The 27,054-nt window shown below is 32.8% G+C and overlaps 1 protein-coding gene across 1 annotated transcript in view; it reads left to right on the top strand.

Moving 5' to 3' along the window:
- Positions 1–552: 552 nt before the first annotated feature.
- SLC6A15 (solute carrier family 6 member 15) overlaps positions 553–27,054 on the top strand; it is a 45,778-nt gene continuing 19,276 nt past the window's right edge. The window contains exons 1-5 of the mRNA XM_039868974.1: positions 553–1,091; positions 18,765–19,233; positions 22,950–23,107; positions 23,474–23,600; positions 24,797–24,978. Coding sequence (XP_039724908.1) covers positions 18,945–19,233; positions 22,950–23,107; positions 23,474–23,600; positions 24,797–24,978 — 756 coding nt within the window. The 5' untranslated portion in view covers positions 553–1,091; positions 18,765–18,944. The remainder of the gene's footprint in view (positions 1,092–18,764; positions 19,234–22,949; positions 23,108–23,473; positions 23,601–24,796; positions 24,979–27,054) is intronic.

The raw sequence follows: 27,054 nt of genomic DNA, 5'->3' as shown, positions 1-27,054 counted from the left end.
TTTAACAGTTTTCAAATTTGAAAGTTTCAAGAACACAAAATTTAATCTGTGGAGCACATGTCATGTTCAGGGGAAGATTCAGCCATTTTCAAAGGGAGGCTAAGCTTTGTGCTCAGTGATGTATATTTAGGAATTCTCCACCTGTTCACTTATGATTATGTCTTGATTGCTGCAGGAGGTAAGTCAGCCTTCATCTTGTAATGAGATCCCTTGGAAAAGAGTTGGAAGCTAAGGAACCAATAGAGGATGACTAAAACAGCTTTGCATAACGCGGCCAGAGTCACTGAGCTCTATTGGGCCACCGTTTGACCAACAGCAAATGCCCAGTGTTTTTCTTTTGCAAGAGCTGTAAATAGCCAGCTTGGAGAGAAAGCCTAGGGAAACGGGTTCTTTGGGTCACCCACTTCTAGTCCCGTTACCGAATCTCACAAAGTATTCAGAAGGTGAGAGGTAGGACCATTTCTATGGTTACTCTACCTCAGACAAAGGCCGGGGTCGGGCAACTGGTGCCTATCTTTCGGTTGAGTGGATTGGAAAGGACTGGATGGCAGGGGGATTTGTTTTGTTTGGTTTTGGAGTGGGTTTCCCGGGTCAACCCCGCCCCTGACGCGCCCCGCCTGAGCGCAGCGAGGACGCGGCAGGGCAGCCGCAGCCGCCTCTGCGTCAAGGGGTGGTGGGGCGGGGAGGTGCAATTCGCAGCGGGGAGACCTAGATCCCTCCTTCAACCCTCTGCAGCCTCTCCCCTTCCCCCGCAGCCTTTTGGCGACCGCCGCACAGGCGGGCCGGGCACGTGGGAGCCTCCGTCACACCCTCAGTCACACTCCTACACACCCGCGGGCACACACCCGTGCGCTGCATCTCGTGCTCCTTTCCTGGCCGACAAACAGGCACTCGCGAGTCTCTCCGTGCCCCTCCGCAGGGCAGCTACCCTCTTCGACCCACACCCCCGGCTCGCCCTCAGCAAGCAGCTGATTCTCTCCAGACAGCTCCTTCGCGGCCTCCATCACAGCCCCCTGGACCGGACCTTTATGCCAGGGCTGCCACTGTCTGGACGTGGGAGCGGCAGGAGGCGCGGCTCAGACACGCTAACGGTAATGACACGCTCCCACTGCTGAGGGCCGGGTTTAGATAGGGTGGGGCGCACCGTTAGCCGTCCTGGAGCCCCAGGACCCAGGCTGGGAGCGGATTGATGGCTAGATCCCGGGAAGGACTCTGATTGTGTCCTGAGATGAGGGGAGGGAGGGAGGCTCTAGGGCCTGGGGAGGGCGAAGCTGGGTTCAGCGGGCGATCCTCCAGGCTCTGCATCCTGCACCTGCACAGAGCGGGGCGAGGGGACGAGAGGCGGCGCGTAGGGGGAAGGAAGCACATGGGTCGAAACGTGCCGCCATCCTTTCCTTCTTGTCGCGTAATTGCCCACAGCATCCCCGAGAGACTGACTAGTCGTTTCCAAATCAAGTCTGGGTTGGCTGAAGGGTGGCGTCCGACTGGGGCAACTCCAACAAGAAAGTTGGGAGGGTCGGGACGGAACGAGGCGCTCCCGGGGTTCTAGGTGAGATGGAAGGCGATCCTCGTGCGGGTGAACGGTGAGTCGGTGAGAGGGGCAGCCTCATTCTTCATTCGATTTTGGTTGCTCTTGCAACTGCTGAAGGCGATAATTGAAGGCGGTGTGTTTTCACGTGACCCCGATTCCCATCTGCCAGAAGTATCCTGCGATAAATGTCCCTAAAGTGGGCCTTTCGCCGTGAGCGAGGCACGTGGCTACGGAAACAAAAAAACAAACATACAAAAAAAACACAGCCCATGTGTTTCTTTGCACCCAGGAAATTGAGTGTGGCGGTGAGGGGGATGGTGCCGGGATTTTAAGGCGAGCATAGGAAGAACTGGAAACTCAGACTGTTTGTACGTGTCATTCACATAGCTAGTCTGTGCGTGGCCCGGGCAGAGGACGGTTTTGAGCACAGGGAGAGCCTTTCAGTCGTTAACACCTAGCCTTATATGAAACAAATCGTCCGAGACCTCTTGGAAACAGGTGTCACACACTCGGTCGCAGAGGCCTCAGGGGCGGGAATTCCTTTCGGTTAAGCAGAGAAGGGGCGTTTGCGCGCGTTCGCGGATAGCCAAGCCCCAGGCTCGCGGTTTCCAGTGTCTAGCTCTCCCTTTTCCCCTTCGTTTCGCTCGCAGGGAAATTCTGGAGTAAGACGGGGCGGGGTCCGCACTAGGGCGTGGTGACGTCAACAGTGTTTGGGTGCCTATGCAAATGACACTGCGACCGTTTCTCCCTGTCCGGCCGTTTTTCTTTCAGTTCTTAAAAGTAGACCCAGTCTTAGTCTGCACGATTTGTGCAGAAACCAAGAGGACTGAAGGTTTTGCTTTATGTACTGCATTTAGGCACCCCCTCACCCAGTTTTTAAAGCTGTTTTATAGCTGTCAATGCCTGCTTGCTTTCCCGGGATCTCTGAAACAATGTGTTTGCTTTAAGGAATATTCTCTGTTGAAGCATCCTCACCCGGCTGCTTACCCTACCTACCCAGCCCCATTTCTGCAAGACGTGCTGAGAAGCAGCCCTGCTTGTCTCCAGCGCTTAGTAATGGGCTTGACTTGTAGTAGGTACTTAAAGTACTTGATGATGGACTCAATTTTCCTTGAAGAATACGTGTGTTTCTCTCATTAAATTCGGAATATTCGACCGTAGGACTCGTTTATTTTATTTTTGTGAGTGTGAGTGAGTGCCTTTTCTATTCACATGAACAATGATAAATTATCCCACCAAATTTTAAATTGGATTCATTGATGCTTTTTCTCAAAATGAAGTATTCTATGCATTCTTTTTTCCAAAAAAGACAGAAATAAGGAGTTTTGAAAAGAAGGTAATCTCTGTGGACATGTTTTCTTTTTCTGATTGCACAGTTACATTCTTGAATCAAGAATTACTTTATAATTCCTATATGTGTAACTCGAGATATTAATATTTTAATGGCATTAAGAAAGATTTATACATGTTTCTAGGAAATTAATGCTCTATTATCCAATTAATAAAGTAAATAAGAAATACTCTCTTAGTCTGTTCAAACTGACATAAAAGAATACCATGAACTGAGTGGTTTAAAAACGATAGAAATTTATTTCTTACGGTTCTGGAGACTGGAGAGTCCAAGAGCAAGCAACGGGCAGTGTCTGAGGAAAGTCTGTTTCCTGTCCTCACAGGGCGAAAGGGGCTGCGTAGCTCCCTGGGGTCATTTCCCAAAGGCCCCAACACTTAATTCTATCACTATGGGGTTTGAATTTCAACATATGAATTTGAGGGGGAGGGCATATTCAAATCATAATAAATAATAAAGAATTTAAAAATTGGATCATAGCTATTTTGGATACCAATAATCAGTGAGATGCCTTTTCAATTATTGAAAATTTAAAATAAGATAGAATAATTACTAAAATCTAAACTCTATAATAATTGATTTACCCACTGATCATAGTTTAAATTTACTATGTGCATGTTAGAAAATATTCTTGTCGTGCCATAAAATAAAATTTGCATAAGAATAGGCAAGAAATTTGCATTCTTTTGAACTCTGGAGTTATGATCCAGGTAATTTAAAAAGTCATTGACATAGAATGATGAACCTAAAAGAGACCATCTTGATTATCTAAAGTTCAGAAAGCTTTTCTCAATTTCTATTAGAGAGTATGTTAACTCTTATTACTATATACATATGCATGATTGGTTGGATATAATAATATGTTTCTTTGCAGAGTAGATTTTAAAATAGTTTCTGAGCAGATGGCACTTTTAACAAAAACCATGGACATAGTCTGATGCATGAAAACATTCAAGGTTACATGACATGAATCTTTAAATTTATTTTTAATTTACCTTCTAATGTAAAACAAGTCCTATCTACTCTTTTAGACATATTTAGTAAATAATTTTTAATAAATTTATCTGCTTAAATATTAACTTTGACCAATAATGATTGTCTTATATTTCTGGGTGAAAAAAACAAGCTTTACAGACTGGGCTACAGTGTGTTTTATTTTTAATTAAATTCATTGGGGTGACATAAGATTGGTTAATAAGATGATATAAGTTTCAAGTGTACAATTCAGTAATACATCATCTGTATATATTGCATTGTGTGCTCACCACCCAAAGTTTAGTCTCCTTTCATCACCATATATTTGACTTCATTTACTCTCTTCAACCTACCACCACTCCCTTCTGTTCTAGTAACGACCACTCTGTTGTCTGTATCTATGAGTTTTTTTTGTTTGTGTTTTGTTTGTTCATTTTTGCTCTCTGTTTAATATCCCACATATGAGTTAAATCATTTCGTTCTTGTCTTTTTCCATCTGACTTATTTCACTCAATGTGATACTTTCAATATCCATTCATATTGTCGCAAGTGGAAGTATTTCATTTTTTCTTAACAGCCAAGTAGTATTCCATTGTATATATGTACTACATCTTTATCTGATCATCCATTGAAGGACATGTAGATTGTTTCCATGTCTCGGCTACCATGAATAATGCTTCAGTGAACATAGGGGTACATGTGTCTTTACAAATGTTTTTAAATTTTCGGGTAGTTACCCAGAAGAGGGGTTACTGAGTATGGTAGCTCTATTCTTAATTTTTTGAGGACCAATTTACATTCCTAGTAGAAGTGTATAAGGGGCCCTTTTTCTCCATATCCTCTCCAATGGTTTTTGTCTTATTGGTAATAGCCATTCTAACAAGTATGAGGTAGTATCTCACTGTGATTTGATTTGCATTTCCCTTATGCCTAGTGAAGTTGAGCTTATTTTCATATATTTGTTGACCATTTGTATGTCTTCTTGAGAAAAGCATCTGTTCAGGTCCTCTTCCCATTTTTTTAAATTGGATTGTCTGTTTTTTTGTTGTTGAGTTTTATAAGTTCTTTATATTGGATATTAACCCGTTATTGCAGGTATCGTTTGAAAATATCTTCTCCCCTTTGGTTGGTTGCCTTTTTGTTTTGTTGATGGTTTTTTTTGCTATGCTGAAGCTTTTTATTTTGACAAGTCCCATTCATTTGTTTTTGCTTCCCTTCCCTGGGGGTCAAATTTATAAAATGCTCACTGAGACCAAGGCAATGTCCATAAGTTTAGTATCTATATTTTCTTAAATGTATTTTATTGTTTCAAGTCTTATACTTAGGTCTTTGATCCATTTTGAGTTGATTTTTGTGTGTGGTATCAAATAGCAGTTTATTTTCACTCTTTTGCATGTGGCTTTCCAGTTTTTCCCAGTACCATTTATTGAAGAGCCTTTCTTTTCTTCATAGTACGTTTTTCGCTCCTTTGTCAAAAATTATTTGCTGTTATACAGGTGTGTTTATTTCTGGGCTCTCAATTTTGTTACATTGGTCTGTGTGTCATTTTTCTGCCAATATCATACTGTTTTGATTATTGTAGCTTTGTATTATAATCTGAAATCAAGAAGTGTGATACTTCCAGCATTATTCTTTTTTCACTGGATCGTTTTGGCTATCCAGGGTCTTTTGTGGTTCTATACAAATTTAACAATTTTTTGTTCTATTTCTTTGAAAAATGTCATTGGCATTTTGATGGGGTTGTATTAAATCTGTATAATGCTTTGAGTAAGATGGCCATTTTAACTATCTGGATTCTTCTAATTGTGAGCATTTAATATATTTTCATTTCTTTGTGACTTCTTCAGTTTTTTAAAAAATATCTGATAGGTTTCAGTATATAGATCCTTCACATCCTTTGTTAAATTAATTCCCAGGTATTTTGTTGTTGTCGTTGTTGTTGCAAATGGCCATTACAGAGTGGTTTTAAATGCACAGTATTACTCGATATAGGACAGAGCTGTTTTTAGTCTTGAAGGTCACTTTATTTCCTTGTGATTTATATGCTAATGTGTCATTTTACATAAGATTAATTGATTGTTATCTTTGAATAGAATGCTTACCCTTCGAGCTTTTCACCTATCAGTTTTGCAAAATCAAAAAGATTACTCACTGTATGGAAGAGGGCAGAAGGAAACAGGAACTGTCATATATTGCTTGTGGTAGTGCAAGTTGAGACAACTTTTGTAACAGGCAATATTTATTGAAATTTTAAAAGCATATTCCTTTGATCAAACCGTTCCACCTTTAGAAATTTATTCTACGAATATGCACATGCCAGGTATACAAAATTAGTTTTTTTAATATTGAAGCACATACTCAGAAATGGCCTAAATATGTGATATACTGTCATCATACCCTCATTAAAAACAAAACAAAACAAGCTATTTTATTGGGATCGAAGTTTTTGAAGAATTTTTAAATGAAAAAAACAAAATGTAGAATTATGTATATAGTAACAGTTGCATAACAGTTTAGATAGGTGAGGAAAATACACATGAGCTTGAATATACACCAAATATCTGTGGAGAACTTCGATGACTTACAGGGAGGTAAGGATAGGACTGGATATGCTGGGGTGAAAGGGTGAGAGGATATTTTTCACTCCATGCCCTTTAATACCATATTACTATATTATTTGTTCAAAATATATATTAAAAATATTCTAAAAGTAAAAACAATGGCAGATTTCCTTGGGAAAACAATATCCAGGCATTAGATGCTGTCAAATGAAATGATTAAGGTATAAAAGTGGAGTATTTTGGCTCTATGATTGTTATAGTTTTTGAATTTACAAGGAAGTTTTCTCTTTCAACATTTGTAATAATAAAATTATATTAGAGCAGCAAATGAGTTTTAGCGGTTTCACTAAATTTAATCAGTTATATCAGTATAAAAATGCATATTTTTTTTTTAGTGAGTTCGCTGAGGATTTTTTAAAAAATTATTTTACAAATACGACATGTAGTTGTTAAGAAATATAAATAATTTTTGTGTGCCCTTTATGTAGTTTTCTACAAACGTAACGTCTTGCAAAAACTATACTACAACATCATAATTAGAATATTGAGATTGATAGAGTTAAATTACAGAATAGTTCCATCACTATGAGGGTCCCTGCGTTGCACTTTTATAACCACAAACACTTTACTCGTGCCCCCAACTCCTCCTTAACTCCTGGTAACCACTAATCTCTTCTTCACATTTATTATTTTGCCATTTCAGGAATGTCATATAAATGGAATCATACAATGTGCAACCTTTTGGAGTCAGCTTTTTCCACTGAGCATAATTGTCTGTAGATTCATCTTAGTTGTGTGTATCAGTAGTTGGCTTGTTTTTATTTCTGAATAGTACTCCATGTTATGGACTTAATAGTTCGTTTAAGCGTTCACTCAAATATGTGAATGACATTTGGGTTGTTTTCAGTATAGGGTTATTATGAATAAAGCTGCTTTAGACACTCATTTACAAATTTAATGGAACATAAGTTTTCATTTCTCCGGGTTAAATGCCAAGGAGTGCAATTGCTGGGTTATATGGTAGTGGCACGTTTAGTTTTCTAGGGAGCTGTATCATTTTACATTCTCACTCGTAATGTTTAAACGATCCAATTTCTCTGTATCTTTTATAGAATTTGGTTGTCACTATATTTTAGTCATTCTGATAGTTATGCAGTGACATCTCTCTGTAGTTTTAATTAGCATTTCCCTAGTAGCTAATAATATTGAACCTCATTTCATGTGCTCATTTGCCATCTACTTGCCATATTCATTGAAATGTCCTATTATGTCTATTGCCCATTTTCTAAAGTATTTTTAATTTCTGAGTTTTATGAGTTTTTTACAGATCCTTAATATTTGTTCTTTCTCTGATATGTAGTCTGTAAATATTTTCTCCCAGTTTTTAGCTTATTTTTTCATTCTTTTAGTAAATTATCTCACAAAGAAAAAGTTTTTTAATTTCTAAGTCTATCTTACCAATTTTTGCTTTGGTGGATTCTTTTAAAAGTTTATAGTTTTATGTTTTACGTTTAAGTCAACAATCCATTTTGAGTAAATTTATATAAGATGTGAGATTTAGATCAAGATTATATTTTTGCCTAGGAATTTTTTTTAATTCCAGAACTATTTGTTAAAATAGCTCTCCTTTATCCACTGAAATTGTTTTTTCACCTTCGTGTAAAATCAGTTGGGTGTATTTGTCTGGGTCTATTTATGAGCACTCTCCTCTGTTCCATTAATCTATGTGTCTATCTTCACAGTCTTATTACTTTAGCTATATAGTACGTCTTGAAATCAGGTAGACTGACTTTTCTCACTTCATTCTTCTATTTCAAAATTGTTGTAGCTATTTTAGTTTTTTGCTGCTTTGTATACATTTCAGAATAATCTTACCTATATCTAAAAAGTGCTGGGATTTGCATAACCTGCATATCAATTAAGAAAAATTTGACAGTTATTATGTTGAATCATCTAATCTATGAACATAGTATGTCTGTCTATGTTTAGGTCTTGTTTGATTTCTTTCATCAGCACTTTGTAGTTTTCAGTATAAAAGTACTGTCCATGTTTTAAAAATTCCTTGGGATTTTCAATATAGACAATCAGAATGTCTATGGATATGAAAAGTTTTCTTTCTTCCAATCTATATGCCTTATATTTCCTTTTCTTGCCTTCTTGTACTGGCTAGAACTTCCAGTATGTAGTATGTTGAATAAAAATTTGAGAAGACATTTTTTTCTTGTTTTTAATCTTAAGAGAAAATCATTGTATTTTATTGGTAAATATAGTCAGCTGTACTTTTTTTGCAGATGATCTTTATCAAATTGAGAAAATTTCCTCTATTCCTAGTTGGGTTTTATTTACTTAGTTAGTTTGACAGTTTTTAATCATGAATGGATATTGAATTTTGTCAAGTGTCTTTTCTGCATCAGTTGATGTGGTCATATAATTTTTTTGTCTTTAGGTTGTTATTGTATACTACATTATTGATTTTTGAATTTGAACCAGCTTTGTATACCTAGAATAAACCCCACTTGTTCATGGTGTATAATTCTTATTATATATTGCTGAATTATGTTTCTTAATATTGTAATAAGGAATTTTGTGTTTATATTCATGAGGGATATAGATCTGCAGTGTCATTTTTTTCTGGTATTGTCTTTGTATGATTTTGGTATTAGAGTGATATTAGCTTCATAAAATTAATTGTGAAGTGTTCCATCATTTTGTATTGTCTGAAAGATATTTGTAGAGTTGGTGTTAATTCTTTAAATATTAGGTGGGATTCTCCAATAAAACAATCTAGGCCTGGAGATATTTTTTTTGTTTATTTAAAAATAATATATTCAGGTTATTTGGGAAAAAAGGTCTATACAGACAATCTTCAGATGAAAGCAATGTACACCTGGAGGTAGAGATTGAAGTGATGTGGCTACAAGTGAAGGAATGCAGACAGCCCTCAGAAGCTGGAAGAGGCAAGGAGCAAACTCTCTTCTCAAGCCCTCTGCGGGAATGAGGACCTGCCACACCTTGACTTTGGTGTATTGAAACTGATTTTGGATCTCTGGCTTTCTGTGCTTTGAAAGAATAAATTTCTATTTTTTGAAGTTACTACATTAGAAGTAATTTATTATAGCAGCCTCAGGAAATGAATACAGTGCCTACATCTGAAGTGTTTTCATATGTCAATAAAATTTTGAGTCTTTAAAAGATTTTCTGTCTATTTTAAAAATGTTTAAAAGATGAAAGACCTTTAGTTAAGCAAGATTTAAAATCTGTCTTTGGTTCATAGATGTCAACAAAATGTACATTTCAATTTATGGAAATTACTTTACAATTATAATTAATTTTGAAATAATTGCAAGCTCACAGAAAGGTACAAAGGGTCCTGTGCAACCTTCACTTAGTCTCTTCCATTTTACAATCTTGTATAAAAGTAATATGGCACAATATAAAAACCAGCCTGTTGATATTAGTATAATCCATAGGGCTATTTCAGATTATGCAGTCATTTTCCCTGCCTGTGTGTATGTGTGTGTATAGTTCTTTGTAGTTTTATCAAATATGTAGATTTATGTAATCCTTACTACAGTGAGGATACTAAATTGTAGTATTTCAAAATATAACCTTTTACTACTCTTTTATAGCATACTCACCTACCCTTCCCTACCATAACTCCTAGCAACTATTCTTTGGTTCATCTTTATCATTGTTATTTCACAAATGTCATATAAATGGAATCATGAAATATGTATCCTTTTGAAATTGTTATTTGCCCCTACTCAGCATCATTTCCTTGAAGTTCATCCAAGTTATCGAATGTATCAAAAGTTCTTTCCTTTTTATTGCAGAAATTACATGACATGGGTATACTACAGTTTATCCACCCATTCACTCATTGAAGGATACTAGTGTAGTTTCCAGTTTGGGGCTATTATGAATAAAACTGATATGAACTTTCATGTACAAGCTTCTGCTTGAAAATACATTTTTATTCCACTTGGATATGTGACTTTGTATGGTCATTTATAAAAAGTTTTCCTTGTTTTGATTGGCTCTGTGATTTTTGTTATCTTTTTGCTTAATATAATTATTTTGTGTAAAGAGGATATGCTTTGCAAAGGAAATGTTTAGGTTGCATCGTATATTGTTGAAAATATTTCGTATTATTTGTCAAAATCATTATTATTTTATCAAATCTCTTCCCTTTTCTTTTTACAATTAATCCATAACTATGAACTTTGCAATATGTGCCATTTTTTCTTTGGTGTTGTACTATGGTTCAACATTTTGTTTTTATTCAGATAGTCTTACCCTATATATTAGAATTAGAAAATATATTTCATTTGAATCTACAGTGAATTTCTGATTCAAGTTCAGAATTAGTTCATATTTAAAGAAAACTTTGTTCAGTATAATTTGAATTTGTCCAAGTTGAGAGATAATTTACTGTTTTTCTAGTTCTTTATTGTAGAATGTTAAGCTGTGGCATATCCCAATAATTCACCAGTGCAGGCATGTCTATTTGAGGCATCTCTCATTTCTAAGATGCAAGTGCCTGCCTGCTGTTTTAAGTCTTTGCATATTTTCACTGGAAACATTAATTAAAATTTAGTATAATGTAATTTCAAAAGAGTTTGTAACAATAGTTAAGAAGCCAAAAGTCTTGAAAATTGTAGTAATTGCATAATATTTTTAGTTAATTCTATAGTGAAAGTATTAGTAAGACCAATCAAGACAAAAGCAGAGGAAACGACTATTACCAATATCAGAAATAAGCAATGGGATATGACTACAAATTCTACAGATATTTAAAAACTATGAAATATTATGAATCACTTTATGCTAATAAATTTGACAACTTAGATGAAGCGGACAAATTCTTCAAAAAACATGATTTGCCCAAACTAACACAAGAAAAAGAAAATCTAAGTACCTGTATGTCAATGAAATAAATTGAATTTTTAACTTAAAATATTACCTAAAAGAAAACTCCAGATTCAGATGGCTTTATCAGTGACTGTTGCTAAATATTTAAGGAAGAAATAAAACTAATCATACATGTATTTGCTCAGAAAAAGAGAGAACCCACTTAAAAACTTAATTTATATGTGTACCAAAATCAGAGAAGCAAAATAAAAAATAAAACTTACACACATTTTTCCATGATTATAGTTGAAAAAATCCTTACCAAAATATTAGCAAATTGATTGCAGTGATATATTAAGAAGATAATAGGTCATGATTAAGTGAGATTTATCCCATAATGAAAGATTGGTTTAAGATACCAGAGTAATCAATTTAATACTCTATATGAACAAGTTAAGAAGTTATACGATTATCTTAATAAGGGCAGAAAATTACGTGTCTAAATTTGTTATTTATGATTCCAAAGAAAAACTCACTGAATTAGGAATAAAAAGAAACTTCTCTAAACTGATAAAAGCTATCTGTGAAAGAATCTATACCTAACATTGTACTTACGGGTAAAATATTGAGTACTTTCTCACTAACATTGGGCTATACATGAAGATGTCTGCTCTTAACACTTTTGTTCAAAATTTTAGTGGATTTTCTAGACAGTACAATAAGTAAGTCAAGAAAAAGAAATTTAAGATAAACAATTAGAAAAAGCTAAACTATATTTATTTACTGATGACATATCGTATATATATAAATCCTAAGGGATTAAAAAAAATCAACAACATGACAGCATTGTTGCAGGAAAGTTTCTAGTAAAAAATACTTTTTTTTCTAGAGAGAAATTAAAGACATAAATAAATGGAAATATATACCATATTCATAGATTGGAAAACTCAGTTTTTTAAGGTGTCAGTATTCCCCAGATGGTTCTATAGAATAAATGTAGTCTCATTTAAAATTTCAAGCAGGTTTTTTTGGAGGGGATAGAAATTTATAAGTTGATCTCAGAATTTATATTGAAAGGCAAGGAAACAATCTTAAAAAGAAAAAAGAAATATTAAAAATGGTTAGGATTGAGAGCCTCTGAGTTATAAATTTATTACATTGATTTTACAAAAGTTTTGGATTGAGAGCCTCTGAGTTATAAATTTATTACATTGATTTTACAAAAGTTTTGGATCTAGTTTTAAGTGATTTAAAATAGATTTTTAATGAAAAATTACACATGAAGATAAAGCAATATAAAAATGGAATGAGAAAAATGTATATGTAAGTCCAAATTTAAATAATTTTACATTCCCAACATATTTTTTGTATGTGAGTCCTTACATGCAATAGATAAATAGAAAGGCATCAATTGTTTTACATATTTAATTGGTTAATATTTAGGGCTCTTTGTTTGACAAGCTACAGAAACTGATGCTGGCTAAGGTGCAGGGTGGCAGGAGCTCAAAGAAACAACAATGTGCTTGGCAATGAGATGGAAAAGGTCAAGAATGAAAACAGTTCTGAAAAGTAGGAAACAGGATCCATGACTACGGTAGTAGTTACAGCCTGGGCATAATGTTTTTAGAATTGCATGAAATGCCAACTCATTATTTCTCTCCTCAGTGTTCCTCAGGGAAGGGAAATCTAACTGGACAAATGTGAAATATTATTTTCAAAGATGTCAGCAATAATTTTATCTTCCCTCTCACTTTGCAATTGGACTTTGTCTCTTCTTCCATCAATAAGTGGCGTTTATCTACTCTTGAATCAATCTGGATTTAGCTGTGTGACTTGCTTTGGACAGTGATACTTTAGCAAATGTGACACAGAGGCTTTATTAGCACTTGCATGCTGGGCTTACTTCTTTTGGCTGGAGTTAGAACTCTGAGCTTACAATGTAAACAAGTTGGAGCTAGCATTTTGGAGAGACTCCGTGTAGGAGAACCAAAGTGCTCTGACTGAAAGCTTACCTCCTGTCAGAATGTGAGATCATCTCGGACTACCCTTCCCACTTGAGTTGACAAATGACTGCAGTGCAGAAGTGATCCAGGTCAAGACCAGCAAAACTGATCCTCTAAGCCTAGCTCAAATTGCTAATGCGTAAATAATTTTATTTGTTTGTTAAACCACTGAGTTTTGAGGTAATTTATTATGTAGCAATAGAAAACTTTTTATTTAAAAATAAAAGTGGTGTTAAACAACTAAAACATGTAGCATTGGCTCTGGACTTACATTATCCTTAATTGAATAATATGTGACAAACCAGTTGTAATACAATCATGAGAGGAATGATAACCATAGTAATAAAAGGAAATATACTGAGTCTTCTCGGTGTGCTGGCATTTATTCAAATACTATATTATTAAACAAGCATATTATTTTCCTTATTTTATAAATGAAGAAACTGAAACCTAGTTAAGTAACTTAGCCAAAGTTATAAAACCATAAGTGATAGAGCTAGGATTTGAACTCAGCCTGTGTCTAGAACCTAGATACGTATGTTTGGCACCATTACATGTCTCTTCACAGCAATGAATGTTAATCTTATAAGATCTCATTAAAATTAAATAAAAGATTATATTAAAACATGAAGAGATTGAAGTTATTATCCTGTTTTAGACTATGAGTTTGATGTTTAAACAGCATCCTATATTGATTTCTGCTATAAAAGAAGAGGGCATTTGCATGCTTTTATTTCTATCTTCTTCCATTTTAATTACTTATTTTGTTATGTTATTTCTGAATTTTAATTTATATATTTTCCCCTCAAAATAATTCCTACAGATTTTTTTAGTTTTTAAACCTTTTATTTATTTATGCTACACAGTTTTATTTTTTCATTTTTTAAATATTTTTTTTATTTTTTAATTGCAGTTAATATATAATAATTAGTTTCAGGTGTACAACATAGTGATTAGACATTCATATAATTTCTACAGATTTGAAACCTTATTTTCTTGTTTAAATTAATGTTTACTTCTATTCTCTAGCATGGTTTCTCTGTTGCAAAGATCTTTACTTTTGTTTTCTCTCTCGATTGGCTAAAATTTGTTCTTAGGTAGTCTCTTCTTCTACCTCTCCAGTAGGATTCATTAGATCTCTTATAGATAAAAATATTTTTCCTCTGCCTTCATAGTTGGAATAGAAAATAATTGAGTATAAAAATTGAAGAATAAGATTTTTTTCCTCTGTTTTAATAGAGGTTATTGAATATCCTGAGTCTTTTTTATTTTCTCTACTTATGCTTGAAATCCTTAGGAATCTTTCCAGTAATTTCTCACCATTGACCCTTCTGTATTATTATTATTTGAAAATACAAGTCTAAGCAAAACCTGTTATTTTCTCTTTTAGTGTTTTATGTTTTCTCAATTCTATTCTCTTGCATGAATATACCAATTTTAAGTTTACTGCATCATCTTTATATAACTTAAGTTTCCATTAGCTTTTCTTCTCAATTACTTTCAAAACATTTGTCTCTTTTAATTTTTTAAAAAATTTTCTTAAGTCTGTCCTCCATGTCTCTGGATGTAGTTGCAGTAGCATTTATCTTAGTTTTACTCGTTTCTAATACATTTTTTATTCCTATAATGAATTTTTCTGTTTCTTACCTGTAATTGGTATCATCTACCTACCATTTTTTTTCCTGTTAACGCTTTATGTTTCCCGGAGCTTTTTCTTTCTTTCTTTTTTTTTTTTTTTAGGAGAATTCTAATTTTCATTTGTTGAATCTTTGAGGTCTTTTTATTTATTTATTTTGTAAGTAATCTCTTTGAAACTCTGTAACACTCTCTTTCCTGATATATATTCTACATTTGTATGCTGCTTATGTTTCTTCCCCTCTCAACTACTAGCATTCCATATCCCTGTTTCTATGTAAAACTCTTTTATTCGTGGTAATTACTAATCTTTGAATGGGTTGAGTTCTATCTTGTCATATTATTCGATAACGAAAATAGTGACGTATGAATGGAGCCTAGGTGGAGTGAGCTGGAACACTCTACACCTTTAATTCAAATTTATTCTCTGGAACAGTGGTTGTCAATTTTTTTTCAGTAGAGTCAGCATTTTAAACTTTTTAGTTCATACAAAGTGACTCTGCTGTTGCAGCACAAAATTAGCTATAGAAAATATGTAAATGTGTGGGCATGGCTCTGTTCCAATAAAATTTTACTTATAAAATTAGACAATGGCTTACATTTGACTAATGAGCAATAAATATTTTGTTGACCCTTGCTCTTTAATATCTGTTGCTCAGTTGTAAATAGGATCCTGTTACCAGATAATGATGAAGACAGCTAATATAATTTCTAGGTGCAGATGAAGTACTGTAGATGATAACTTGTCCCCCAGCTGACTCTGTCACAGGAATGGATGGTGCTAACTTGGCAGAGGCTGTGCAGTTACTACATACTGATTATATGACCTGTGACCTACAGAGTATCGGTACTGTATCACCGTCTACCTTACTTTCTTTCTGGACATTACTGCTTCATTTCTTCTTCTATACCCAGAAGTAGCAATAGTAATACACTTTGGCCAGTAGTCAACCTCGCTTTTATTCTCTTTTTAACCTATGTTTATGGCTTACTCTTATGGACTAAGTTTTTCAGGAAAGCTTTTGGCATTCATAAAAACAAATATTTTTCAAAGAAGTTAGGTCTTAAAAATTTGAAATTAATTAAACTTACAAATTGTTGTCTCATACTAAGTGCTTACAAATTCATTCAGAAACTCATATCTTTACTTTTGGCCATATGCATCCTCTATAGAAGAAAGGAATGTCTCTGACTTAGTAAGCATAGGGCCTTGGGGTTAAAAAAAGCAAATCAAAATGTGTAATAGTCAAAATTCTCATAGTTATCATATAGTATTATTCTGTCATATTTCTTTTAGTTCATTTATCTGACAAACAAGTTTAAACATACAGTGAGAATGTTAGATGAGTAAGACAAAATTATTCTTCAGGCAGAGTTTATGGTCTAGTGAAGAAAAGAAATACTTTCTCCCATCCCCCTCAGACTTAAAATTTTTTATGGAAGTTTCAGTGTTAACTACAACCCCATTCTATATTTTTCTACAGCCACTCCAGGCAAAAGCAGGAGGTAAATGTGTAAGAAACAAAGAGAAAAGAGAGCTTAAATTATTTTACTTGTGATACCATTAATCTACAAACATTTTCTTTTTTTCGCTTATAATAGAGAAGGAACTCTAAATGCATGCAAGTACATATTTAACATCCCTTTTTAATTTTAACTTTATAAAGATTGCCTAGGATTATTGCATTTTACAATCTATATATAGTTATGTATATTTTAGGCATTTATAATATAAAGTTGCATTTAAATTTTGTTTACATTAGATTTTGATTTTTTTATAGAAAATATGAACTTTGAGTAGTCTGATAGGAATTTTTAAATGTAAACTTTACCAAAAGTTATTATATGTAAATCGGTATTATTTATTGGATATGTAAAAAAAAAAAAGCAATAGTGTCCAAAGGTGTTATTTTTCATTTTTATTTTTTTGTTTATATATTTTTTCCTGCAAAAACTAGACATGTATAGAGAAATACAACTTCCGAGATAATTAATTTGAGGGAAGTTCAGGAGTAACACTGTCTTTTAAATTTTTTCTTTATGAAATGGTAGGTGTTTTTACTGTAAACTATCTCTAAACTTGTATACATTCCTTAGCTTTCTTTTTATATAGAAAAAAGAAAAATATCTGCAGGCTAATGTTTACTAAAGAAACTAAGCCTAAGAGTGATATAACTACTAGGAGTTATACAACTAATATGTAAAAGAGTGAGGACACAATTCCAAGTTTGTCAGATTAAAACTAATGTGCCTATATATGTATCAGTTAAGTTACTATGCCAACAGTTTATCTTTAGATAATTCAATAAATGTAGACCTTTAGATAATTCATGCCTCTCAAATATCAATTTCTTATGTGTAAGATCGTTTTCGTACAGCAAAAATTATTTGGAAAATTAGCTTATTTCAATTTTTCAGTGGTTGAATTTATTCATTTAGTCAATTAATATTTACTGATTAATTTAGTTCTAGAGGAAAAATAATTGAAATTGAATAGACACAATCCTAAACCTCATGAAACTATTCCCATATCAAAACCTTGTTGGCCTTTTTAAAGTAGTCACCATGAGAATTTTTGTACTTATTTTAGAAATGTGTCTATTATTCAAAATATATTGAGAATGTTTCTCTTTTACAATTTCCTTCATAGTCTTCTTCTTAATCTCACTGAATTGTGAATGAGTGTTTGCTATTAGGATATATATTCTGATTCTGGAAACAACTAAATACCACCAAAACCTAAAGGCAGAATATAAGTTACATGGTCAAGTTAAATATTTTCTTTTCATTAAGTTACCCAGCACCCTGTCTCATTAAGATTATAAATTAAAGTAAGATAGGCTGTTTCTCTACTTTCAATGTAATTGTAGCAGCAGGTCCATCAAAGAATTTTATTTTTTTAGTAACAAATGATAGAATTCTTGGGATATCATTTCTAATGTCTCCTGATCCAGCTTTGAAAGGTAGTACTCATGTTTAGTCACTTTTTAAAACTGACAGTCTTATTGGTTTGTAGACATGCCTTGTACACTTATGTGACCTGTGTCTGAATAGAGAAAAAGATATGAGATATAACACAAAAGAACTAGAGAAAGAAAAAATACCAAAGTGATGGCTGTGTTTTCTTGAGTTGTTCGAGAGAATATTCACGTAAATATCAAGTGTTCTTAACCACTTACTACCACATTACTTTTCATGCTGTTCCTTATGTTTGGTGTGGTCTCGCTATATTTCTGTTCAACTCTAATATCACTTTTATCCAACATTTCTGATCTCTCATATTGTAATGATGTTGGGTCATTTAAATTATACAATATAGTATAGTTATTTGAGGTATGCCTTTCTCTCTTAGATATAAGCACCTTAAAAGTAGATGTTGTATGGTTCATTAATGTTTTTATCCCTTGAAGTCCCATCACTATTAATATTAAATTAGTGAATAAATGAATACATGAACAGAAGAGATTCTGTATAAGATAAATTTACAAGGATGGCATGCAACTGTGTGTGTAATTCCATAAGTAATAAAATGAGGGCTGTATTTCCATCAGGAAAAAAAGAAAATAAATTTAAAAAGTCATAAATTTTAGTTACTAATGGACTAATTCATTGAGTACGTCTGAGATCAAAGTGGAGTTTTGCAAAAAGGAAGAAGTTAGCTAAAAAAATGTGTGTGAAGCTCATGTGTACTTTACAATTTTTACGCTTGTCGATATATTAAAACAACATATCCAACGATCATATGTTTTATATTCTGCAGAAAGAGGTTCCGTCATAAAAAATTAATAAGAAAGGGTCTTCAGTATTTTAAATATTTTTCCTTATTAAATATTATTGTTTTTCAACTTAAAATTTTACAGATATCTACAGAATATTGGACGCACAGATCCAGGATCCCTGACTTTATCACTTTGAGTCAAGGATTTATTTGATATCCTCCTCCATCTTTTCTTCATATCAACTAAAATAATTTTTTGAAAGAATTAAATTTTCCATAGAAGAATTAAAAAACAAACAAACAATACTACCTGCACTTTCCAATGCCTAAGAACAGCAAGGTGGTAAAAAGAGAATTAGACGATGAGGTTATTGAATCTGTCAAAGACCTTCTTTCCAATGAAGACTCAGCTGATGATGCTTTTAAGAAAAGTGAACTAATTGTTGATGTCCAAGAAGAGAAAGATACAGATGCTGAAGAAGGATCTGAGGTCGAAGATGAAAGACCAGCTTGGAAAAATAAGATGCAATACATTCTGGCCCAAGTTGGATTTTCTGTAGGTTTGGGGAATGTGTGGCGATTCCCATACACATGTCAGAAGAATGGGGGTGGTAAGTTGTCTTCTTTTTTAAAGTGACACATTGCTGAGTAAATTGGAGTTGATTATCTCAAATAGCTGCTGTTGTTGCTGGAGTCTCATTATTTTAGAAACTATGAATTCCATTATAAAGCTAGGGAGACTCCTTTGTTGAAAATGAGCTCAGCTCTGTTTTCAGATTAGGTTTCCAGTAAGAGCAGATGGCTTGCTATGAACACTCACGGATTGTTTTAAGAGTAATGAATTCTCAAAGTCTTTGTGTGGATGCTATTAAGCATCTCTAAGTTACTGACTTTTCTAACAAACATTGCATCCCTTGTGCCTGTCAGTTATTCTCTTTGGAGAAAAACCCAAAGTTTCTGGTATAAGACAACATTGGTGAATGAAGACAGAATTTTCTCTGTATGACTTATTAACTCTGAATTTTAAGTTGTTTTACTCTTCAAGGAAAACAAAAGTTACATATAATTTAGAATGATCATAGTCTTCAAATGCTGACCAGAACTTTATAGATCCCAGGAGAAGGGATTTAACTAGATAATTAATACAACGCCAGACATTCTTCATCCTTAGATATCATATGTATTTTGTTCCAGTTCTACAGCATTTGGGGAAAACATTTTGTTTCAAAGAAAACTTTGAAGCAATTAACATTCTTAGTTTTAAACAAAAATTTCTGTATCAACATGATATTCTAGCTTTTTGTCTTTATGTATATAATTACCAACATTGTCTTAAAAATCAAGGAAAAAAACACATACAAAGGAATAGATTGTTCATGTACAACTCAAGCTCTATAGTACGCTGGTGTCAAACAGTATTAACTAACATTTGGGTTGAAACTTTATTGTTTATGTACATGGAAGCTGTTAAAATAAGTGTGGTTAGTAACTAAATATTCTCTACGCCTCATTTCGGTCTACAAAAGAGAGAAAGAATGTTTCGGTATTTTATTCCAGTTTGTGATGGTTTTATTGACTGGCCAAAAATTAGGTTTTATTTTGATGTTATTATAATCTACAAATCAAATTAAATAATATAACCATATGTTAAATTTTTTCTTAGCCCCTAAGAAATAAAAAGCTAAAGTATTATGGTGATAAAATATGTTTAAGATCTTGCTTAATTAATTCAACTAGCCACAAAATAACAGGTTTGGAAAAAGTAGCCTGTTTGAAAAATCTTCCTGAGAGGTAAGAATCAATACACGAAGTTGGTGGTGCACTCCATATCACTCCACTAAAACTGTAAGCTTCTTAGCTCGTTAGTAACATCACATATGAATTATTTATTAAATCCACTATAAGTGGCTGTGTACTACTCTGCTTTTTGATTTATACAAATTATCGCATTTGCCAGGACTGGCAAAAGATGAACTCTGATTTTTGGAACCTTTCACCTTATGAACCTTACTGGATGTACTGTACTGTTAAAGAAGAAGGCTTGTCTTGGCTGAAAAGTTAGGTTGCCTTTCATTTAATACAATTTTTGTCTTGGTGGAAAGTGCTAAATAATTTTATATTTAGTAATTATTTATTGGTAAAAATGGCTTATTCTAATTTTAATTTGTTAAAGGAGTAAAAATGCCCTTTCTAGGATTGTTTCCTCTCTTCTAATCACATACTTGATAGCAATATTATAAAATATACCAATGTAGTTTATCATTTCAAGATACAAAAAGTTGTACTCAACATGCAGAATAGCATTGAGCCTTCTAGGTATTTGAGTAGTATCTTCTGGCAATTTAGATCAACCACCTCAAGATACTTAAATATTATTCATTCGTTACTTGAGGCACTTTAATAGAACTAAAACGTAATAGACTCAATATAAGTTGATTCGTCTGAAGATATTATACTTAAAGCACAATGGTTAAGCTTAATAAGGAGCATATACAGAAGTTATAAGCTCAGGTTTTGAAGTCAATTTGACTATGAAGCCTGGTTCTTTCTTACACTAGCCGTGTAACCTTTCACAGTTTAACTTCTGGCTTACTTCCCGCCCCTGTAAAATGAAGATAATAATGATACCTCCATTAGATTCTTGTGAGGAGTAAATGAGTAACATGTAATATGCTCAGAAATGTTCCTGGCAAATAGTAAATGATCAATTATATTTTAGCTATGCTTATTTTTAATATAGATTTAAAAATTAGAGTAATTTGAGTTAGAAGAAAGGCTAAGTATCTAAAAATAGCATGTCAGACACATAAATGAGGGAAGAATCCTAGTAAGTCCAATCTTAATTAATTCTCTGTCTCTCTCTTTTTTTTTTTTCCTAGTCATTTACACATACATAACTCCATTCATATTCTAGAATTTGATACAAATGTTAAAATGCAGTTTCAGTTCTTTGGGAAACATTTTCAGGTCATTAGTGCCTGCGTGTTACCACTAATTTTAGAGTTAGAAATTTGGTAATTCTCTTTTATAAGCTCAGTCATCCATGCTTTATAGTACATACCTCTTTGTAGAATCAACTCAAGTCCGAAAGACTGAAAGACAGTCATAAAACAGTGAAGATTTTCTACTGACCACTATATTAGAGAAAATTCTTGTATATGGTTATTATTTCAGAGATAGATAGATACTGAGATAAATAAGTTGAAAAGAATCATTAATATTTACTTCTTCAGCAGGATAACTACCAGAACAATTTGAATAGCTTCCAAAATCTATTCAATAGCATTAAATATTTTTTTAATGGGAAAATAATAATGAATGGCCTCATTTAAAAAGGGAATTAGTAGCATCAATTACATGACACACTGGATAGTATCTGGTTTGACAAAACTTTAGATAAGATATTTGAATGTAGGAAATCATCTTAGAGGTTATTTAATGAATAATTTGTATACATATTCTCATATAGAAATGAGTACCTGTTTCATATTTAACTGTATCAATTAATAGAGTTTAATATTAACATTGTCAAACTATTCAGTGCATTTTTAAATCACTATTCATATATCTTAATTTGAAATTTAGCTGTAAAATAATAATTCTTTTAAGCACTGAAACTTTACTACAAGAATAATAGTGCATATATTTTACAATAGATATTAAATATCTTAGTTTCTCAGTCAATCTCACAACCCCTTTTTGTTTTCTGGAAAACAAAAAATTACTTGTTTTCTGAAGTGTGCTTTTTATGTGAAGTGTATTGGGGGAAAACGACATTTGACCATGGTAGAAGTTATTTTTCTTCTTTTCCTTTTTAAGTCTAGACAGCCATTTCTTCTCTCCTGTTTTTATTAGGAAAAAAAATTCAGTTTTAATACCATAAAATTTAATTTATTCTAATTTATCAGATTAGGAATACGTGATTTAGATGAATTTGAATAAAATTTAATAAATGACTTCATAAACATTGTGTGAATAAGATTTCCAGGAGTTTGTGAAACCTACTTGAAAAATCATTTTAAGGAATCAATAATTTTTTAATGAAAAATGAAATTGTTTACCCTTTTAATAAAATGAAATGGGAACTTTTCATTGATATTCTTTTTTTATTATAATTATTTTTTTATCAGGAACTCTTCGTAGCAATCAAATTCGGGTTTCAAATACTAGAAAGTTTAAAATAATGAAATTGCATTTGTTTAAAGTCCTTTATAATTATACTATGTAGAAGTTAAAATATCTTCCATGAGATAATCAGAATTAGTATATTCTCTACTGTGACTATTGAAAATATAATCTTTGTTTTGTTTTGTTTTTGTCTCTGTAGGTGCATATCTTTTGTTATATTTAATACTGCTTCTGGTAATAGGTATTCCCCTTTTTTTCCTGGAACTTTCTTTGGGCCAAAGATTTCGACAAGGAAGCATTGGTGTATGGAATTACATAAGCCCTAAACTGGGTGGGATTGGATTTGCAAGTTGTGTAGTAAGTTTCCTGATATGGCATATGCCATATAATTTTTATGTTTTGTAATTATGTAGTTTGCGTTTGAATGAAATTTCTGAGTGTGTATTTCTACTCGGTTATTTAATCATATTAAAAAAAAAAAACCACTACCAGAGCTTGCACTAATATACAAAACAAACTGTACATGTTAATATAGTTCAATCTTGTTAATGCATGTTCTTAGGACCTGTCAAAAACATCTTTTTAGAATAGATCATGTATTTCAAATGGAAATAAAACGAGGAGGATTTTTAAATTGTCAAATGGGATCTTAAACATATCATCTCATTGTTTCAAAGGAAGAGGCATGAGAGGTTTAATTTAATTGTATTGTTTTATTTATAGGTGTCCTTTTTTGTGGCTCTCTACTACAATGTCATCATTGGCTGGAGTTTGTTTTATTTTTCTCAGTCTTTTCAACAGCCTCTACCTTGGGATCAGTGTCCGTTGGTGAAAAATGCTTCGTACACTTGTAAGACATGGACAGTGTCATGTTTTTATATTTAAAGAACCTAAAGTCAATAAAGGCATGAGATTTCAAGATTTTTAAAAAATTATGTGGGAAAATCTTTCAAAATTATTATCATAACAACCTTTCCCTCATGTTCAGGATTGGCATACTCAAGGGGATAGACCTTTGGCATCCTCTAATTTTACTAGCTCTTCCCAAATTATTATTTTAAGTATAGTCGATATATAATATACTATTAGTTATATTAGTTTCAGGTATACAATATAGTGATTTGGCATTTTTATACCTTACAATGATATCACCCCACTAATTCTAATAATCATCTGTCATCGTGCAAACTTGTCACAATATTATTGACTGTACTCCCCTTCCCAAGTTATTTCATCATGCCCTATGACATTAAGGTGAAATATTATAAGCTTTCAGTTGTTAACTTTGACAGTCTTTTATTTTGTACACCTTTCTTAATGCCTTACATTTTCATTAAAATAAAGGACAAAAAGAAGAATTTGGATTGAAGTAATTGTTTTTATGTCTTCGATTGTGCTGTTTCATAGTTTTTCTATCATTTATTTTTATATGCTAGAATATAAAGAACAGTTCCTTATAGCAGTGCTGTCCAGTAAATACAGAATGCAACTTACATATGTAGTCTAAAATTTTCTAGTAACCACATGTAAAAAAGTAAAAAGAAATAGGTGAAATATTTTAATCCAGTCTAGCTAAAATATTAACATTACAACATATAATTAATGTAAAATTTATTAATAATTTGCATTATTTTTCTCATATTAATTTTCCAAAATTGCCTTTGTATTTTATATTTACAGCACATGTCACTTTGGACTAGCTCCATTTCAAAAGCACATATGGCCAGCAGCTAGCATATTTGACAGCTCTATCTCAGGAAGATAATTCTAGGACTGGAAGGGATTATAAATTTTGTTTTAATTACTTTGAGGAAAGCTCGCTTATCCCTATTTAGAAACATGTAATAAGAAATATCAATGAAGATATCTGTCTGTTGATATTTTATATTTTTGAAGTTGGATTTTTATTGTGACTTTAAACATTTCTATAGAATAGTAATACTTTTCTAGGAAATATTAAGAACTAATTTACAGACTTACTGTAATGAAAAATTGTCTCGTTACTCTTTATAATTTGAAATGATTGTGTTACCTTTCTTTTTACAGTTGTAGAGCCAGAATGTGAAAAAAGTTCTGCCACCACGTATTACTGGTACAGAGAAGCACTGAATATTTCTAGTTCCATTTCTGAGAATGGGGGCTTAAACTGGAAGATGACCGTCTGTTTGTTGGCTGCCTGGGTCATGGTTTGCTTGGCTATGTTCAAAGGCATTCAGTCTTCTGGAAAAGTTAGTATGTTAGAGCCTCTCCTAATTCTGCTAATCATCATTCCTTGGTAGTGATGATAATCCCCCTCACCCTTTGCTATAAATCTCTGTGGGCAAATTGCAAGAAACATTTTATTCTAGGTAGTTAATTAAAGATTGGTAAAAAGATATGTTTTTAAAAATGTGTTTAAGGAAAAGAAATATATAAATATTTAATAGTGAAATTGAAAGCCATTTATAATTCTTTCTTTTATCAAGATCTTCTTTGAAATTTTTGTCAATACCTAAAAGTCCTTTTATTTTCTTTTGCTATTTATTCAGTTGACCCTAATGTTTTAGTTCTCTGATTACCAATTAGTTCCAATCATGGAAATTGGGGAAAGTGGTAGAATGAAGCTTATTTGTTTTTTATTTTAATCATTAATTTTTCTATAATATAAGTGTTCTAAGGAATAATTGCAAAAAAGATTTTAATATAGTCTCTAGTGTGGAATGTTTCTTAAATATCTGAACATCATTAGGTAGTTACAGTAATCTCAACAAGGAACTCAGAGTAATGTAAGAGACGAAAGAGCATGCCTGCCAGGCCAAATTAAAAATTTTAAAAGGCTGTAGTTAAAAGAATTCTAGAAACCTTGATTTTTTTTTTTAAGAATACATTAGGAAAGTAATTGCTATTCTGTCTTTTGCTCTCATATTCCATTTTTTCATAATTATTGTCATTGTTTTAATGCTTTCTACATCTTTTGGCTGGACTATAACAAGAATTTATTATTGGTTCTTATCCCTGCTTTTTAACAATCCATCTCTACTATTTTTTTTTTTCTTTCCGAAGCATAGATCTGATTATATATCTTTCTAGGCTAATATATTACCACTCACCATCATATACTAATAGAAGTAGGAATAGTAGTATAGTAACGATGATGGTGAAGATCGTTCTGACAATAATCAGAGCAAGAAGAAAAAGAGCCAATATTTATTACGTTTATTTTGCTCTAGGCATTGTGATATGTACTTTATATACTTCATCCCATTTAATTCTAAAGAGAACTCAAGAAGTAATTACTACTCCCAGACCTGTTTTACAGAGATAAAACAAGTTCAAGAAGTTAGGTAACTTGCCCAAAGTGTCATGGCTAGTAATTGCTGGTACCTGGAGCCAAACCTAGCTCTATCTAAATCTAGAGCCCATGTTATTTCATTGCAACACTATAATGTCTCCCCAAATAGTTAACTCTTTTAAGTCAGAGTCTAATTCATCTTTGCTTTCTTTTACTTCATGTTTAATTTAAAATGTTTTATGATCTTTTAACTTGTAAATCACAGGTAATTTTACATTTACCTTCCTGCTGGAACTGCTACATCATTTTTTTCTTTCGAAGAAATGACTATGGTAGATAACACATCTGAACATCTTTTCAATCTTTTCTGAATGTTAATGTTTTGTATGATTAAGTAAGTTCAATTAATTGGTTCTATGTCAGAGACATGTCACAATTGGGTTATAAATAAAAGAATAGATTCTCGAGTTACATATAAACACCTCTATATGCTTTCTAACATAATATCATTTGATATAAAGAGAACCAAATGTGATCAGCCGGAGAAGTCCACACATCCTTGTGCTCTAGTCTTATTGCCACATTTCGTTCCTTCTTAGTCTGCATATGTTTATCATTTAAAGAAATATTCATCCTTTTCTTATCACAGAATTTTGGGGTTGTTTTTCTTAGTATAATGTAAGTTAAATACTAAATACAACTTATTTCAATGAGAAAGCTTCAGTGGCTTTTGGGCAAAATTTGATGAAAGAATTCAGTAGACACAGATGGGAGAAAGCTGTAAGTAATGTGAGCAAAGATATAAAAGTCTAAACTGTCACAATTCCTCAGTCTGAAACAATGAGCTAAGTATAAGAAAAAGTGTATTAGGAATAAATATAAAGCTCTCTATTTTCCTGCCAAGCAATAAAAGCCTCCATATAAATAATCACATAAGTACAGTTATAGAGAAATGTGATTTAAGGGTAGTGTATGGTTTAAGGGTAGTATATGAAAAAAACCTGAGGACTTAGAAGCTAAAAGAAGGATATGA

Source organism: Pteropus medius, unplaced genomic scaffold (assembly GCF_902729225.1).
Source record: "Pteropus medius unplaced genomic scaffold, Ma_sr-lr_union100, whole genome shotgun sequence".
NCBI classification, from domain to species: Eukaryota; Metazoa; Chordata; class Mammalia; order Chiroptera; family Pteropodidae; genus Pteropus; species Pteropus medius.
This window is presented reverse-complemented; position numbering and strand designations above follow the sequence as displayed.